Source organism: Apodemus sylvaticus, chromosome 7, assembly GCF_947179515.1.
Source record: "Apodemus sylvaticus chromosome 7, mApoSyl1.1, whole genome shotgun sequence".
Taxonomy (NCBI): domain Eukaryota; kingdom Metazoa; phylum Chordata; class Mammalia; order Rodentia; family Muridae; genus Apodemus; species Apodemus sylvaticus.
Window position 1 is genome coordinate 22,875,189 of NC_067478.1, and position 16,226 is coordinate 22,891,414.

At 37.0% G+C, this 16,226-nt stretch overlaps 1 protein-coding gene and 1 pseudogene across 4 annotated transcripts in view; both read right to left on the reverse strand.

Annotated features, from left to right (window-relative positions):
* The window catches only part of Stag1 (stromal antigen 1), a 757,688-nt gene that overhangs the window by 74,036 nt on the left and 667,426 nt on the right, over positions 1-16,226 (reverse strand). For all 4 annotated transcript variants that reach the window (XM_052187537.1, XM_052187535.1, XM_052187534.1 and 1 more), the window contains one exon: positions 5,767-5,884. In XM_052187537.1, coding sequence (XP_052043497.1) covers positions 5,767-5,884 — 118 coding nt within the window. The remainder of the gene's footprint in view (positions 1-5,766; positions 5,885-16,226) is intronic.
* Positions 13,725-13,837, reverse strand: LOC127690399 (uncharacterized; annotated as a pseudogene).

A 16,226-nucleotide genomic window follows, 5' to 3' on the forward strand; every position in this document is an offset into this window, starting at 1 on the left:
GTAAAATAAATGTAGACTCTAATCTTGATTCTTCCCCCCTTCTATTTAATAATAAGCTGCTGCTATCATTATCCAAGTAAGGAAAAACACATAAAGCTCTCTTGTCTCTTCTAACATCTAGTTTCTTCTAATTCTCACTTTTGAGTAAGGTAATACTAAAATTTTACTGTATTTTCTTCCACATAATTTCAAATCCTATATTATAATTTCTTTTTGAATTTTAAGAAATGAAATATTATATCATATATTTAAAAGGCTAACAACATAGTTTAATGTATTTTTGGTCAATATACACATAAAGATATTTTTTTGTTTTTTTGAGACAAGGTTTCTTTGAGTAGCCTTGGCTGTCCTGGAACTCATTCTGTAGACCAGGCTGGCTTTAAATCAGAGATTTTGCCTGCCTCTGCCTGCCAAGAACTGGGATTACAGTTGTGTACCACCACCTCCTAGCTCACATGTAGATATTTTAATTTATTAAATAATTTATATATTAAAACTTAGTCAATGACTAAAAATCTAATCAAATATTGGGAAGTGTATGATACCATGAAAATGTTGCAAAATCTATCTTGTATTAAGTGTAACATACTCGAGGGCTGGAAATTATAAATACCTTTGGTTTTGCTCATAAATTAGCATTTCAATAATATTTTGCTTCTGCTTATCTAATAATCATTGAAATGGTGTAATTTTTCTGTACTCTCCTTTCCCTACTGTCTTCCCCCTCTTTTTCAAAAAACATTATTTTATTCTTATTTATGTGTACATATACATGTATATGCATACATACATACATGTATATGTATACATGCGTAAAGGCCAGAAGAGGGTGGCAGATTCCCTGGAGCTAGAGTAACAGGCAGTTTTAAGTTGCCCACCATTGGTCCTGGGAATCAAACTATGGTCTGATGTAGGATCAGTATATGTTCTTAACTGCTAAGCCATCTTTCCCATCCCGTTTCTTCTTCCCTTCCTTTTCTCTCTTCTCCTCCCAACCTCAATGAAGGTCTCATTATGTTACCAAGAGAAGTCTTGAACTTATGGTCTCAGGAAATCCTTTCCCCTGAGAACCTGGGATCAACTGTGGTCACATGCTACCACACTAGACTTCAATTTCTCTATTTTTCTATTTAATCCATTCATAAAAATTCTCTTGTACTATTGGACTGGCCCATTTAAATTAATTTAGAATTGTGTGCATGTGCATGCATACACACATGAGTACAATTGCCTGTAAATGTTAGAAGAGGATAACAGATTCCTTGGATTAGGTGTTACAGTAAGTTGTAAGCTGCGTGATGTGAGTGTTGGGACCTGATCTCAGCTCCTTGGGAAGGGCAGCAAATTCTCTTAACCACTAAACCATCTCTCCAGTCCCAAGGCTGATTGTTTTCTAAATGAACTAAGCACTTTTCTTCAGTTTGTCTTCGGTCATGTAATTGTTAGAGTCTTTAAGTCAGGTAGATTCTGTTAACATCCATACAGTCACTTTTGTCTCCTTTTGCTTTTTAGCTTCTGAGTTTCTTATACAGGTCTTCAGAAATATCTCTGTTCTAGAGAATAGAGATACATGTTTTATCTTACTTCTCTCTTGCTCTTCTTTTATTTCCCCGACCCCTGTATTTAACCTGTTTGGCATTTATTTTGGCTACAAATAGGAAATAGCATCAAATAAACATGCAGTTATGTTCTCAGGTTAGTACCTACCACCACTGCATTACACTGCCTCCTAAATATATGCTTACAATTTTATATATAATTTAAGAAAAGATTTGTTTCCTATTCTAAATTTAATTTTTAGAATTTAAGTTCCAAATTCACTGAAACAATGAATGATATTTCAATAAAACTGAATACTACACAGAGAAAAACTGACATGAATTTTAGCTTTTCCATTTTGATAATTAATTTTATGTCACCTGATGAAACATGCCCCTCAACACTTTTGAATTCAGTTCTGTTTTTAAGCATAAATTTTAAGTTCAACTTGAATACTTGTTTTCTTCCTCTACCTTTTAATATGTTTTAACATATATAATATGCATAATATATATATATAAATAAAATGAAGATTTTATTTATATAAATTTATATAGAGATTTCAGGGAAAGAAGTATAAAAATATGAAGTTTATGTTTATAGTATTCTTCAGATAAACAGAGAATAAAACGCAACATGAAATAGCCACCTATTCTTTCTGTGTCCCAAATATCTGAGTACATGAATAAATAGGTAAATCTCTTTTGTTTGTTTTTTGGACATGGTTTCTCTGTATACCCCTGGCTGGCCTGGAACACACTCTGTAGGCCAGAAGGGATTTGAGCTCATAGATCCATCTTTCTCTACCTCCCAAGTGCTGGGATTAAAGGTGTGTGTCACTACCACCTGACTCTAATTACATCTTAGCGCAATCATTTTTTAAAAATCAACATTTGTATCATCATAGGAAAAAAACAGAAACTACTACTTCCTGTTTCAGGAAAACATAATTTCAAATTTTAATCTCTATATCTAGCACCATATACTATAAAAGGTTCTTACTTAATAATCTGGATCTTCATAAGTTTTCACATTTAATCAACAATGAAGGAATTATAATGCCATAATGTAAGTGTATTTTAAAAAATTCATTCTTAATATTTATTTTTATTTTATGTGTGTTGGTGTTTGGCATGCATGTGTCTTTGTAAGGGTGTCAGATCCCCTGGAATTGGGGTCATAGGCAGGTGTGAGGGGGCATGTGGGTGCTGGGAATTGAACTCAAGCACTCTGAGAAAGCAGTCAGTGCTCTTAACCACTGAACCATTTCTCCAGACCCTAAATATTGTTTTAAGAAGAAAATATGGGGGTTGCAGAAGTGGCTCAGGGGTCAACAGATATTTATACTATTGTAGAAAGGACATGGGTCAGTTCCTAGCAAGCACATGGATACTCACTGCCTTCTGTACCTCAAGTTCCCAGGGACCCAACACCCTCTTCTGGCCTCCAAAGGCATTGTCCTCATATGGGACATTTGTTACCCAGGTTTATGTAATGTGACACCAGTTAGAATCATTTGGATTCTATTACTCCCCATTAAAGGAGTCCAGGCAAATCTGTACATTTTCTTCAGTAGTGACTGATGTGTGAGAACCCATAAAATCATAGGTGGTACTCCTCTCTCAAACAACAGGGCATGGAGAGTGTAGGAAAGCAAGCTGAGAATGCCTTAGAAAGCAGTGCAGTAAAAAGTGCTCCTCCTTAGGTTCTACTTCTGTTCCTGCCTCCAAGTTCTTACCCTGGTTTCCCTCATTCCCTACCTTGGGTCATCATGTTTTATCACAGCAATAGACACCTTACACAGAATGGAACTAGTACTGTTGTAGGGTATGGCTGTGACAGACCTGAAAGTGATTTTGGAAGGACTGTGGAAGGACTTTGGGCTAGAAAGGCCATAGGATGCTCAGAAGTCAGTGGGCTGTTCTGCGAGATCTTAGAAGGAAATGTCCAGCGAAGTGCAGATGATAGAGGGATGGCTTAAGTTTTGGCTCATTTTGTCTATAGATGAATACCTCATTATTATATTTCAAAGTTACTATGGTTAATATGGTACCCTTAGCACTTAGGGTTAATATTTGGCACATGAAAAATCAGCCAATAATTCTCCTTGTTAAAACAATTTAACTGTAAAACAATTTATTAACCCATCGCAGTGCATGTGTGTCTGTCTGTGTGTGTATACAAGTACTGTGGGCATCAGTGTAGTCAGAGAACAATGCTCAGGAGTCATTTCTCTGCTGTCACAGCCACCTTGTCTGATCTGGAGATTGAACACTATCTATGGTTGGTCTGAAACTCACTAGTTAGAGCAAGCTGTTTGGGAATTCATATAGATCTGCCTGCTTCTGCCTCAGATGTTCTATGATTAAAGGTGTTAACCATACTATATGGCTCCTAAAGAATACTTTTACTTCACTTTCTTCACCTGTCAACCAAGTCACAGAATTTTAGCATTAGAAATGACCAAAGAAGATTTAGACAAAGGTCCTGATATTTCAGTTCAATAAGGTGAGACTAAGAGAAATGGAATAAGTAGTCACTGGGTTTTTGCTATATGGGGGCAAATGTGCTAACTACCTTGAGATCATACTACAAACTCACCCAATTTGCATTTCACTGAAGAACACATACACATAAGCACCCACACCCATACATATAGTAGCACTTAAAAAATATCATAAGACATCCTTAACCTACTGCTAGTATTTTACCATGTATATCTCCAAAGTTTAGTCTTTTAGCTTTTAACTAGGGTTTTATTACTGAAATTGTAACATACTTCTACTTAAAAAGTAACTTAATTTCTTTTAAATGTAAGTTAAAATTAAGTCGCCTTTTAAACTTATTTTGAACTTATTTCTTCAAAGTAAGTTACTGTTAGCATTTTATTATTTGAAAAACATGACACAACATTTAGGAAAGAAAGTTGATTTGGATGCTATTCCATGCATGAGCTTTTAAATGTTACAGGACACAGGCAAAACTATATGAACACTTGAGTTATTACATGAACACAATTTTGCACTTGTTATGCATCATCCCCCAGACTTCCCTACTCAAATACAATCATACTCTAGAAGGGGGCAGGACCAGGTGTGCAGGGAGACAGGAGAGCAGCCCAGAGGGATAGGAGAATAAATGGAAATATGCAGCGGCTGCGGCGGGGAGTGGAGGGAACCTCTAGAATGTCCCAGAGACCTGGGATGTGAGAGGCTTCCGGGACTCATGATGATGACCTTAGCAGAAATACTTAGCAGTGGGGAGATGGAGCCTAAAGACACTACATTCCAGTAGATAGATTGGGCTCATAGTGTAGAAATGGGGCTACCTACCCATTTTCAAAATTTTTGACACAGAATTTTTTCCTGTCTAAAGGAAATGCAGGGACAAAAATGAAACAGTGACTGAAAGAAAGCCTCTTCAGTGACTAGCACAAACTGGGATCTATCCCATGTGCAGGCATCAAACACTATTACTGATGCGATGCAAACAGGAGCTATCATGGCTGTCCTCTGGGAGGATCTACCAGCGGCTGACTGAGACAGATGCAGATACTTAAAGTCAACATTGGACTGAAGTTGGAGACCCCTTTGGAAGAGTTAGGAGAAGGATTGAGGGGAGCTGAAGGGGCTCGCAATCCCATAGGAAGACCAACAGTATCAACTTACTGGGACCCCTGGAGCTCCCAGAGACTAAGCCCCCAACCAAAGAGCATACATGGGCTGGTCCATGGCCCCTGGCATATATGTAGCAGAGCACTACCTTGTGTGGCTTCAGTGGGAGAAGATACACCTAATCCTGTAGATACATAATGATTCAGAAAAGGGTGATACTGGGGGTTGGGGGTGGAGGAGCACCCTCTCTGAGGCAAAGGAGAGGGGGCATGCGGTGAAGAATTCTGGGAGGGGGCAACATTTGGAATGTAAATTAAAAAAATAATTAGAAAATTAAAAAGGATTTACTTTTGAGAAAATTAAACATTAAGCAAATATTGTGTCTCAATTCAAGGAATAAGAACTTCTTGAACATTATACAACACATGGACTTTGGAAACACCTTGTACAGCATAGTGATTGTGTTAATACGGAAAGATGGAAAAACTTGAGAAATTCTTATTGTAGAAATTAAATTGTTCTATTAAAGAAAAACATGTCATATTTACATATAAGATATTTATCAATGGAAACATAACAAAACGAAAGTAGACTTGTTAAAATACTATACCTTCCTCTCCTTGAACAGGTTCTTCTAATAGTAACTCTGTCATACATTCCCAGTCTTTCAACAGTTCTTGAGAACTCTCCCACAGGCTGTCCACCAAGTAGGCTGCATGTTCATGTAACTAAAATTAACAAATTGAATGTGACCAAAGGACATTTCATAAAAGAACTACTAAAAATATTGTGAATTAAATATTTTCTTTTCAATTAAAATGGGCTGGTTTCAACAGTTTTAAGAGCCATTCAAAACAAGAATAGAAAGAATCTATGCATGTGTATATACATATATACAAACACAAACACACATATCCATGTGCTACGATATGGAAACAAGCAGAATTCGCTGACTTTTTGAACTATATCCGTAGTAAGATTACAGATCTCCTATATTCCAATGACTCGTGTCAATGAAGAAACAGAATAGATATCTAACTAGAATTCCAGAAATAAGCTTAATCTAGGTTAGTTTAATTATTCTTCAGAGTTTCTTCTTATATCTATTTCTGGGTATGTTGGAGGTACATGTGCAGTGGCATACCTGTGGAGGGAATAAGCTTGGTGTGTAAGGCCTCACTGGAAAGATCCACCTTAGGAAGACTCACTTGTTCACCAATGTATAGGTAAGGCTGCCTCCTGTTGCATAAGTATTCTTCTGTTCTAACAATTAAATGGAAAGAACTTTACTATCGTCCCAGCTCTGTTTCTCTTTTAAAAAGGATATTCATAATGTTTCTCCCAGACATCCATTTAAAGTCCTGGCATATCTTGTCTTCTTAGTTCCTCTTATTTTTCTCTTTCCTATTCTCAACTGTGTTTACTCTCATCTCACTCTTATTCTCTACTTGTCATAACTTTTTTGATATTATCTTTTCCTACATAATTGAGAGCTCATTATATATTTCTTTTTTTATTTGATATATTTTTTATTTACATTTCAAATGATTTCTCCTTTCATGGATCCCTCCTCCCTGAAAGTCCCATAAGTCCTCTTCCCTCCCCGTTCCCCAAACAACCTGAGCTTCTGGGCTAATATCTGCTTATCAGTGAGTGTATAGCATGTGTGTTCATTTGTGATTGGGTCACCTCACTCAGGATGACATTCTCCAATTCCACCCAGCTGCCTAAGAATTTCATGAATTCAGTTTTTAATAGCTGAGTAATATTCTATAGTGTAAATCCATTCCTCTGTTGAGGGACATCTGGGTTCTGTCCAGCTTCTGGGTATTGCAAATAGTGCTGCTATGAACATAGTGGAGCATGTGTCTTTATTACATGCTGGGGAATCCTCTGGTTATCTGCCCAGTTTTCTGAGGAATCGTCAGACTGATTTCCAGAGTAGTTGTACCACATTGCAACCCCATCAGCAGTGGAGGAGTGTTCATCCTTCTCCACAGCCTTGCCAGCACCTGTTTTTTCCTGAGTGTTTGATCTTAGTCATTCTGACTAGTGTTTTGATTTGTATTTCCTTGATGATACATTTTGCAGTGCATAGTTCAGTATCATTAAGTACATATCGCATTGTTATGCTGTTGTCACTGTCAAAAGTTTTAAAACATCCAAAACTGTTTTAAAATCTCTAATTAAAATTTACCCACTCAATAGATTGTTTTTAGCATAGATTCAATGGCAGTAGTTTGAATGCTTTTGATGTCCTGCTTCTATTTTTCTCTTTGACACCAAGTTGTAAGTCCACTTGTTCTTGTCACTTTAGGAATGATACTAGTGATGATCTAGGAATAGTTTCTTCAAGATGGGTGACTGTAAAGTCTAGAGATGTCACATTACAAACCTTTCTCTGCTACCTTACTCTCAGAAAAGATTTTCATAATCAGTATTACTTCTTCTGCCTTTGACACAATTCATTAGGAGATATTGGGGCAATTCATTGGGAGATATTGGGGCACAAGTGTACACCTACCCTCATGTGCAATACATATTTGTGGTTTTTCTAAAGTATTTCTGGAGCCAGTGTGAGATATTAATTGCAGTAAAAAAAAAAAGTAGAAAATTAAGGTAAAGGGTACATCTCCTCCAGATCATCCAATATAATGAATGAGTGAGAAAAAAAAACAAAAAAAAAAACTAGTTCAAGTGTTAGATAGCAGTGCCCTAGATAGAAGTAGATAACCAGTAAATCTGGAGAGGTGTTACATAGTTTTAGAGATACCATTACTGATGAAGATACAGTATAAGCATATTTAGCAACAATTAAAAGTTGGAAATGGTGCTGGAGAGATGGCTCAGTGTTTAAAGGCACTGACTGCTCTAATGGTGGTCCTGAGTTCATCTCCTGAGTGGAGTCCCAGAAACTACATGGTGGCTACAACCATCTGTAATGAGATCTGATGCCCTTTTCTGGATCGTCTGAGGACAGCAACAGTGTCCTTACATATAATAAATAAATAAATAGCTTACTAGAAATTCTTGCCTTATATGAACACTGCTGGACTCAGTCCACAGCATTACAATAATATTTACCCTTTGTATGTGCATGGTTCATTTTTGAAACTTTACTCACAGTAAATTAGTTTAGGAACTCAATGAGTTGAGATCTGTTTCATAAAATATAATTACAAATGTTGGCTAGCTGCATATCACTGCCCTCAAAAGTTGAATCTCTTTCATACAAGGATGGGAAAGTATCATCATTAGAGTAGTAGGAGTGTCAACAGTAGCTAGAGGCAGTGCCAGCATCTTTACCTGAAGAGCTTTTTTAAAACAGCAAAATAGTCTTTCAGGTTTAACAACTAGATGTAGAAGAGAGTTTGGTTTGAAATATATATAAATTATTTGTGTAGCTCTGTGCCCCATTTTTTAATAGGGTTATTTGGCTCTCTGGAGTCTACCTTCTTGAGTTCTTTGTATATCTTGGATATTAGCCCTCTATGGGATATAGGGTTGGTAAAGATCTTTTCCCAATTTGGTGATTGCTATTTTGTCCTTTTGACAGTGTCCTTTGCCTTACAGAAACTTTGGAATTTTATGAGGTCCCATTTGTCAATTCTTGATCTTAGAGCATAAGCTATTGGTGTTCTGTTTAGGAAATTTCCCCCTGTGTCCATGTCTTCAAGGGTCTTCCCCAGTTTATTTTCTGTTAGTTTCAGTGTGTCTGGTTTTATGTGGAAGTCCTTGATCCACTTGGAGGTGAGCTTAGTACAAGGAGGTAAGAATGGATCAATTTGCATTCTTCTGCATACTGACCTCCAGTTGAACCAGCACCATTTCTTGTAAAGGCTATCTTTTCCACTGGATAGTTTTAGCTCCTTAGTTAAAGATCCAGTGACCATAGGAATGTGGGTTCATTTCTGGGTCTTCAATTCTATTCCATTGATTTACCTGCCTGTCACTATACCAATACCATGCAGTTTTTAACACTATTGCTCTGTAGTACTGTTTGATTCCACCAGAAGTTCTTTTACTGTTGAGAAAAGTTTTAGCTCTCCTGGGTTTTTTCTTATTCCAGATGAATTTAAGAATTGCTCTAACTCTATGAAGAATTGAGTTGGGATTTTTGATGGGGATTGCATTGAATCTGTATATTGCTTTTGGCAAGATGGCCATTTTAACTATATTTATCCTGCCAATCCACGAGCATGGAAGATTTTTCCATTTTCTGAGGTCTTCTTCAATTTCTTTCTTCAATGACTTGAAGTTCCTGTCATATAGATCTTTCACTTGTTAGGTTAGAGTCAAATCAAGATACTTTATATTGTTTGTGGCTATCGTGAAGGGTGTCATTTCCCTAATTTCTTTCTCAGCCTGTTTATCCTTTGAGTATAGGAAGGCTACTGATTTGCTTGAATTTTATATCCAGCCATTTTGCTAAAGTTGTTTATCGTATGGCTAAGAAGCACCTAAAGAAGTGTTCAACACCCTTATGGTATGCATATTACCACTATAACAAAGCCAAGATTATTAAATACGTCCTTATGATTAAATATATTCTTTTTTGGGGGGGTGGGGTGGGATTTGGTTTTTTCGAGACAGGGTTTCTCTGTATAGCCCTGGCTGTCCTGGAACTCACTCTGTAGACTAGGCTGGCCTTAAACTCAGAAATCCACCTGCCTCTGCTTGCCAGAATTAAATATATTCTTATGCTTGACTAAGTACACATATTTGGCTGTAGAGAGGGGCTATATTCAACAAAATTTAACTTTTAAATATAAAAGCTATGTCTTTTTAACTCCTTTAACATTGTTGATCTTTAATTCCGATTTATCATTTATGATTATAACTTGCTTTTTAGAAGCACTTGTTATTTAGCCCATTATTTGTATACTTACTGTGCTATTTTGACTAAAATATGCTTTTAAGTAGCATACAGCTGGTTTCAATTTTCTTTATTGTAATGTCAAAGGAGAATGCTTTTTCTTTTAACACATCATGTTTCATTTACATTTTCTGGGACAACTAATGGTAGCAATAGTCCTGGTATTTGTTTTTCCTACTCATAGTACTTTATTGAGTGTTTTATCTCTTTTTATCTACCCCCCCCCCCAGTAACAGTTTTCTCGTTTTAATATTTGTTGACTTTTCTGCATTTAAAATGAGACTTCAATTACAAAATATTAAACTATATTCAAAGGAGGGTGTGGAAAATGCTAGCTAGCTCTTTGCATAGTATAAAGAAGGCCGCACATGAACATAGAGAGGCACAGGCCCACAGTGATAGAAACAGTGATTACAAATGTTCATAGGAAGCTAACCTATCCAATGGGACAAACAGTAATGTAAGTTCAGGGTGAAGACTGGCCAGTTCCTGTGTGCTGGGTGTTGTAGTATTTGAGTCAGGTTCTACACAGCAATATATTTTTTTTCCAGTTAAGAGCTCTTGGTTTACACTGATTAGAAGGTGGATGGACCAATTTATTGTCTTTCAAAATGCTGTAATAGAGCTGATAGACTGAGAGACTTTAGCAGGTCCTTACTTCAGTAATGGTATATAACTGAGGCTGAATATATAGGCCAGCTAAAATCCAAATGCCCTTTTGCATTTTTCTTCCTAGTAGTGTAAACACTGTTTTTATAACTTGCTGGAAACAATGCAGGCACTTGAGTAATTCCATGACCTAAATGGTAGTGCATTTTCATTGGAAATGCCCTTCCATATTGTAAAGAAGAACTGATGTACCATCTTGCCACCTTCTGTCTTATAGAATCTTTAAAAAGAACAAGTGGGGTGAGGCAGTTGAAATAGAAGACATTAATATTGCCTTAAACAGGCACCTGCAAGTTATTCAAAGGTTCTATCTTCATGACAGGGCCCAAAGTACTGAGAGGTGGAGGGACATAAATGTTCTCATTTGGTAATAGTGGAGCATCATGGCCAATGAAGTGCTTGGTGAGATATCAGAGCTGTTCTTGTTAAATTGTACTGTCACATGATGCAGAGCTTTACTAGAAAAGTTAATTTCCATATAGATGTACCTGTAGTGCTGTAGTTAATGTTCCCCAAATCTCCAAGATTAGCCTTTAACGCAGATAACCAGAGTGTCTTAGGAGTCACATATCCACTAGGTATGTGACTAGTGACAAGTTCACTATCCCTGTGACAAGTTCAAACCTGCCATTTACACCATGGTGGTTTACAGCAGTAGGAAATGGAGCAAAATTTGTAGGCACTAGTCATAGGATGAAGGAGTATCCTATCAGACTATCCAGTACTCTTTCCTAAAAGGATCCAGAGCTCCTGTTTACACACAGGACACTTGTGATACCTTTACTGGGGGACTCAGGTTAAGATTTAAAAGACTTTGCAGATCATCATCTGGAGAAGAGATGACCTAAGGCTGTTCCAGCTGGTTGCAGTAGCAATGCCACTGGAACTGCCACCTGTATCAGTGCTATCATGATGAACAAGCATGTTTGCAATGGATTTCATGATTTCAGTCTGCAAAAGCATTTAGAGGTTTATGGATCAGAGAAATCAAGGAAACTATGTGGCAGATTAGGTCATCCAGTAGGAGTGGGCTGAAGAGGTCTGTTTCTTTCTGAAATCAATGGTTTCTTGGAGAAGGTGGTTTCTTGAGACATACTGATCTTAAACAAAGATCTTAAACAACTTCTTTGTTGCTACCACTACTTCTTGTTGCTGTCAACAAGATCAGTTGAAAAAAAAAATGTGGCAATAAATAAAACCCTGATTTTCAAAACCAGGATTATCAGAATACTGTGGGGTGAAGCTTAAGACCTACTGGACCAGTTACTGCATACTCGTGTTTATTCAGAAACAGAGTGATAAGCACAATCAGCTGTACCTTGGTACTTTCAAGAAAACCCTCCATGAAGCACTCTAGTAACTCAACTCCATTAGAGAATTCTTTCAGCATAATCTCCTACGGTTCATAGCTGCTCAATAATTGGGCTCTTCCAGGGTTTCAGCTTTCACAGAGAATGATAATGATATACTCTTACACTTGGGAGTACTTGCAGAATATGTTCCTGATGACAATAACTGCCTCTTGAACAACTTAATTTACTTTGGTCTGAATTACATTAAACAGAGTGCTTACGTAGATACTCTGCTGATTGTTTCATTTTAATGTCACATTATCCAATGGCCTGCACAGTTTTAGAAACAGAATCAACATTTTTCTCAGTGGTATATATTCCTTTAGTTCTGCCAGAACCTGAGCAATGTGCACTTGAGATTGAGGAAGAATCACAATGTTCAACTTCTCTATTTTAACACAGATAGAATTCTAGTACTTCATAAAAAATACTGTGTTTGCTTCAAGATTTTAGGCCATTTCTAGAAAACTGGGTAATTCCTCAGGGCAATATTTTGGTTCTTCAGACAGTAGAGTAACAAGCAAAAGGGATAACTTCTTTAATAACAAATTACAATAGTTGGAGTCTTTGGGTGACAATTCTAGAAATTTCTTTAGGACTTTTACTGCTGAGTTGGCATAGTTATCAAGAAGTTACTTCATGACAGATGCTGAGTTTCCAGGTCATTTTTACAGGTATTATTTGATAGACTGTCAAGGACAAAAAAACCCATAGGCTCCATTCAGTGCACTCATTCAAGGGTGTGAGAAGTATGTAGATGTCCTGTTGTTTCAGAATGAAGAAGCTGACATTTGGTTAGACATACTGATCTCAAACAAAGATGCTACAATATTATTAGTCATCATAATTGGATTTGAATCTGCTATGAGATCCCAGAGAAAAATACAGAAATCCCTAATCTATCATCTGCAGGTCAAGATTACAGAATTTTGCCACAGACTATGTTGTTTTCTGAACATAGGGATCTTTGTCCTTCAAGGCACTTGTAATCTCTTATCTCATTCACTTGGATGCCAAGACTCAAATCACAAGACTTGGATCTTCACAAATATGTTGACAGAAATGATGTTCATGCTTAGATGACTCTTAGCATTGCTCATTAAATAAAGGCATCCATTCCACGATCAGTGTATATACACTATATCTCAAAAGAGAAAGCTAATCTTTTCCTGTCAGTGGCAATCACTTTCTTCATATCTTCCTTCTTTTCTTGAGTTTTGCTTCTTTTGGGGAAAAAGTGGTGGCTTGTGACAGGGTCTTACTATACATCTCTGGCTGTCTTATAACTCACTGTGTAGATTAGACTGCCCTTAATTCCAGAGTTTTTCCCGCCATTGCATTCTCAGTGCTGAGATTAAAGGCATGTGTCACTATACCCAAGTGAGTTTGGCTTTTAATTTAAAAATGTCTCCCTTTCTAAGTAGTTGAGAAATACTAGAAATCAGTCATGATTTGGGAGAGAACATGCACCAGCGGCAAGGGCAGGGAGGCAATAACCCAAGAGCCTACCAGGGTGATAGCGTAATAGGTTCATTCTCTTTATAATTCTTTCTCTAGATCTAAATATTATACTTTCCACTCGATTTTATGTTTTTGATATATTTTCTTTAATCAGGCTTGCTGTATATTTTACTTCTTTATTTCATTAGAACATTATGCTTCTACAGTTTTAAGAATTAAAAAATTGATTAAATATCAGTTATACTTAGCCCTGAAACTTTAGTTACCAAAATTTCCTACATTTGTTTCTACACTTGATCTTAGCCAAAAGGCCGAGAAGCAATCCTACATTTCTTTCTTCTATTGTATTCAGCTTCCATTTTGTTAGAAAACATCCTTATTGATTTGTAATATATAGTTCATGAAAAACTTATCCTTTAAAACCTCTACTGTTCTACTCTCTATATAGAGTTCTTCTTACATAATACAATAAAACTCTAAATTTCTCTCTCTCTCTCTCTCTCTCTCTCTCTCTCTCTCTCTCTCTCTCTCTCTCTCTCTCATATTTGAATCACTGCTTCTTAAAGGACAGAATTCTAGTTTAAGCTTTTTCTTTCATAAGTTTCCTCTTATAACAGGGATATGAAATAAGTTTTTTCATTAATATATTCTTTGTTTCTTTTTCAAGTTTTACATACTTTTGTTTTTAATATGTGTCAGCAAATTTATTTCAAGACCCCGACTGGCTTCTTTGGCTGACAGGGAAAACGGAAAGAGGGAAATCTGTAATTAAACAGTATTTCTGTCAGTGATATACACTAGAAGGTAGAGAATTCTCTGTACTTTTGGTTGTCATAAATTGCCTGAGCATTCATTTTATTTCTAAGACTATATAAATACTAAATCCCCTGGCCAAGCAGTTCTGAAATCAACAGGCTCAGTTGAGTGGCAGTCATTTAATTGCTACTCATGTTAATGTATTCACTAGTCTCTGCTGTTCTGATTAGTGAATGTCTCAGAATTCTTTGAGAAAAGTTTCAGTTAATAAAAAGGAATGTTTTAGTTTTCATCATGAGGATTTAAGTTATTTGTTATATTTTATTGCTTTTACAGTCTTCATCCTTTTGGAAACTGGTAATGTCTCTTTTATCTTGACTAATCTGGCCTGAAGTTTTTAGATGGTGGATTTGATGACATATTTCAATTGTTTTAACTAGTATAATTCTAATAGCATCAGTTTCTTTTAAAAAACATTTACCTTTAAAAGCATTTTTTTAAAATTAGGTATATTCTTTATTGACATTTCACATGTTGTACCCTTTCCTGCCCCTCTCCAAATCCCATAAGCCATTTCCCCTTCCCCAATCAACCCTCCCCCGCTTCCCTGTCCTGGTATTCCTCTACGCTATGGCATCAAGTCTTTCCAGGTCCAAGGGCCTCTCCTCCCTTTGATGTCTAACAAGACCATTCTCTGCTGCCAATGTTTCTGGGGTCATGGGTAACTCCATGTGTACTCTTTGGTTGATGGTTTTGTCCTTGGGAGCTCTGGAAGTACTGGGTGACTCATAGGGTTGTTCCTTCTGTGGCGCTGCAAACCCCTTCAGCTCCTTGGGTCCTTTCTCTAGCTCCCCCATTGGGGACCCTGTGCTTACTTCAATGGCTGGCTAAGAGTGTCCCCCTCTGTATTTGTCATACACTAGAAGAGCATCCCAGGTGACAGCTATATTCAGCTCCGGTCAGCCAGCACTTGTGGGCATCCACAATAGTGTCTGGGCTTTGTAACTGTATACGGGATGGATCCCTGGGTGGGGTAGTCTCTGGATGGTTTTTCCCTCAGACTCTGCTCAACCTTTGTCTCTGTATCTCCTTCTGTGGGTATTTTTTCTCTTTCTACAAAGGACTCAAGGATCCATACTTTGTTCTTCCTACTTCTTGGACATCATTTGATATGTGAATTGTGTCTTGGGTATTCCAAGCTTCTAGGCTAATATCCACTTGTATTTATAAACACCACAGGTGTACCTGGTGCCCCGAGAAGACAATACAAGGTTTTTGATACCCTGGAACTGTAGTTCACAGATAGTTAGCTGTAAATTACCACATGGGTACTGGAAATTGAACCTGGCTATTCCAGAGGAGCAGCATATAATTTTGCTGAGCCATTGCTCCAGCTGCAGAGTCATTATACTTTCAGATGATTTTCTTTTCTGTGCTTTAAAATTTAGCTCTGGTAGACTGTTACCATTCTTATCACAGATTTTGTTTATAGTAATCAATATTTTTATTGATGCTAATTTGATCCTGTACTTATCTTTCGGACTGTAAGGAGATGATGTATAGTACAGTGCTGTGGTACTCTTTATTGATGATTTGAATGGATTTACTTTAGAAGATAAATGTCTGGGAGTTCTTTTTCAGAATACCTCTAGAGAGGCCTATCTGTAAGAAAGATCGACTCTGATATGGAAATCACTGTGCCATTACAGAGTTATAAGTTGAGCAATGACATTAATCTCTCTTTGCTCCCTAACTGCAAATGCAGGACAACCAGGTATTTCATGCTTTGACTGCCATGCTTTCGATCCAGGAGGAACTGTATTTTCACAAACTGTAAACCAAAGTAAGCCATCCTTCCTTAAGCTGTTTTGTCAGGTGTATTGTTATAGCAACAAGAAAAATAACCAATACAAAAATTTATATTGAGGAGTGTGGCTGCTACTATAATAAACCTGA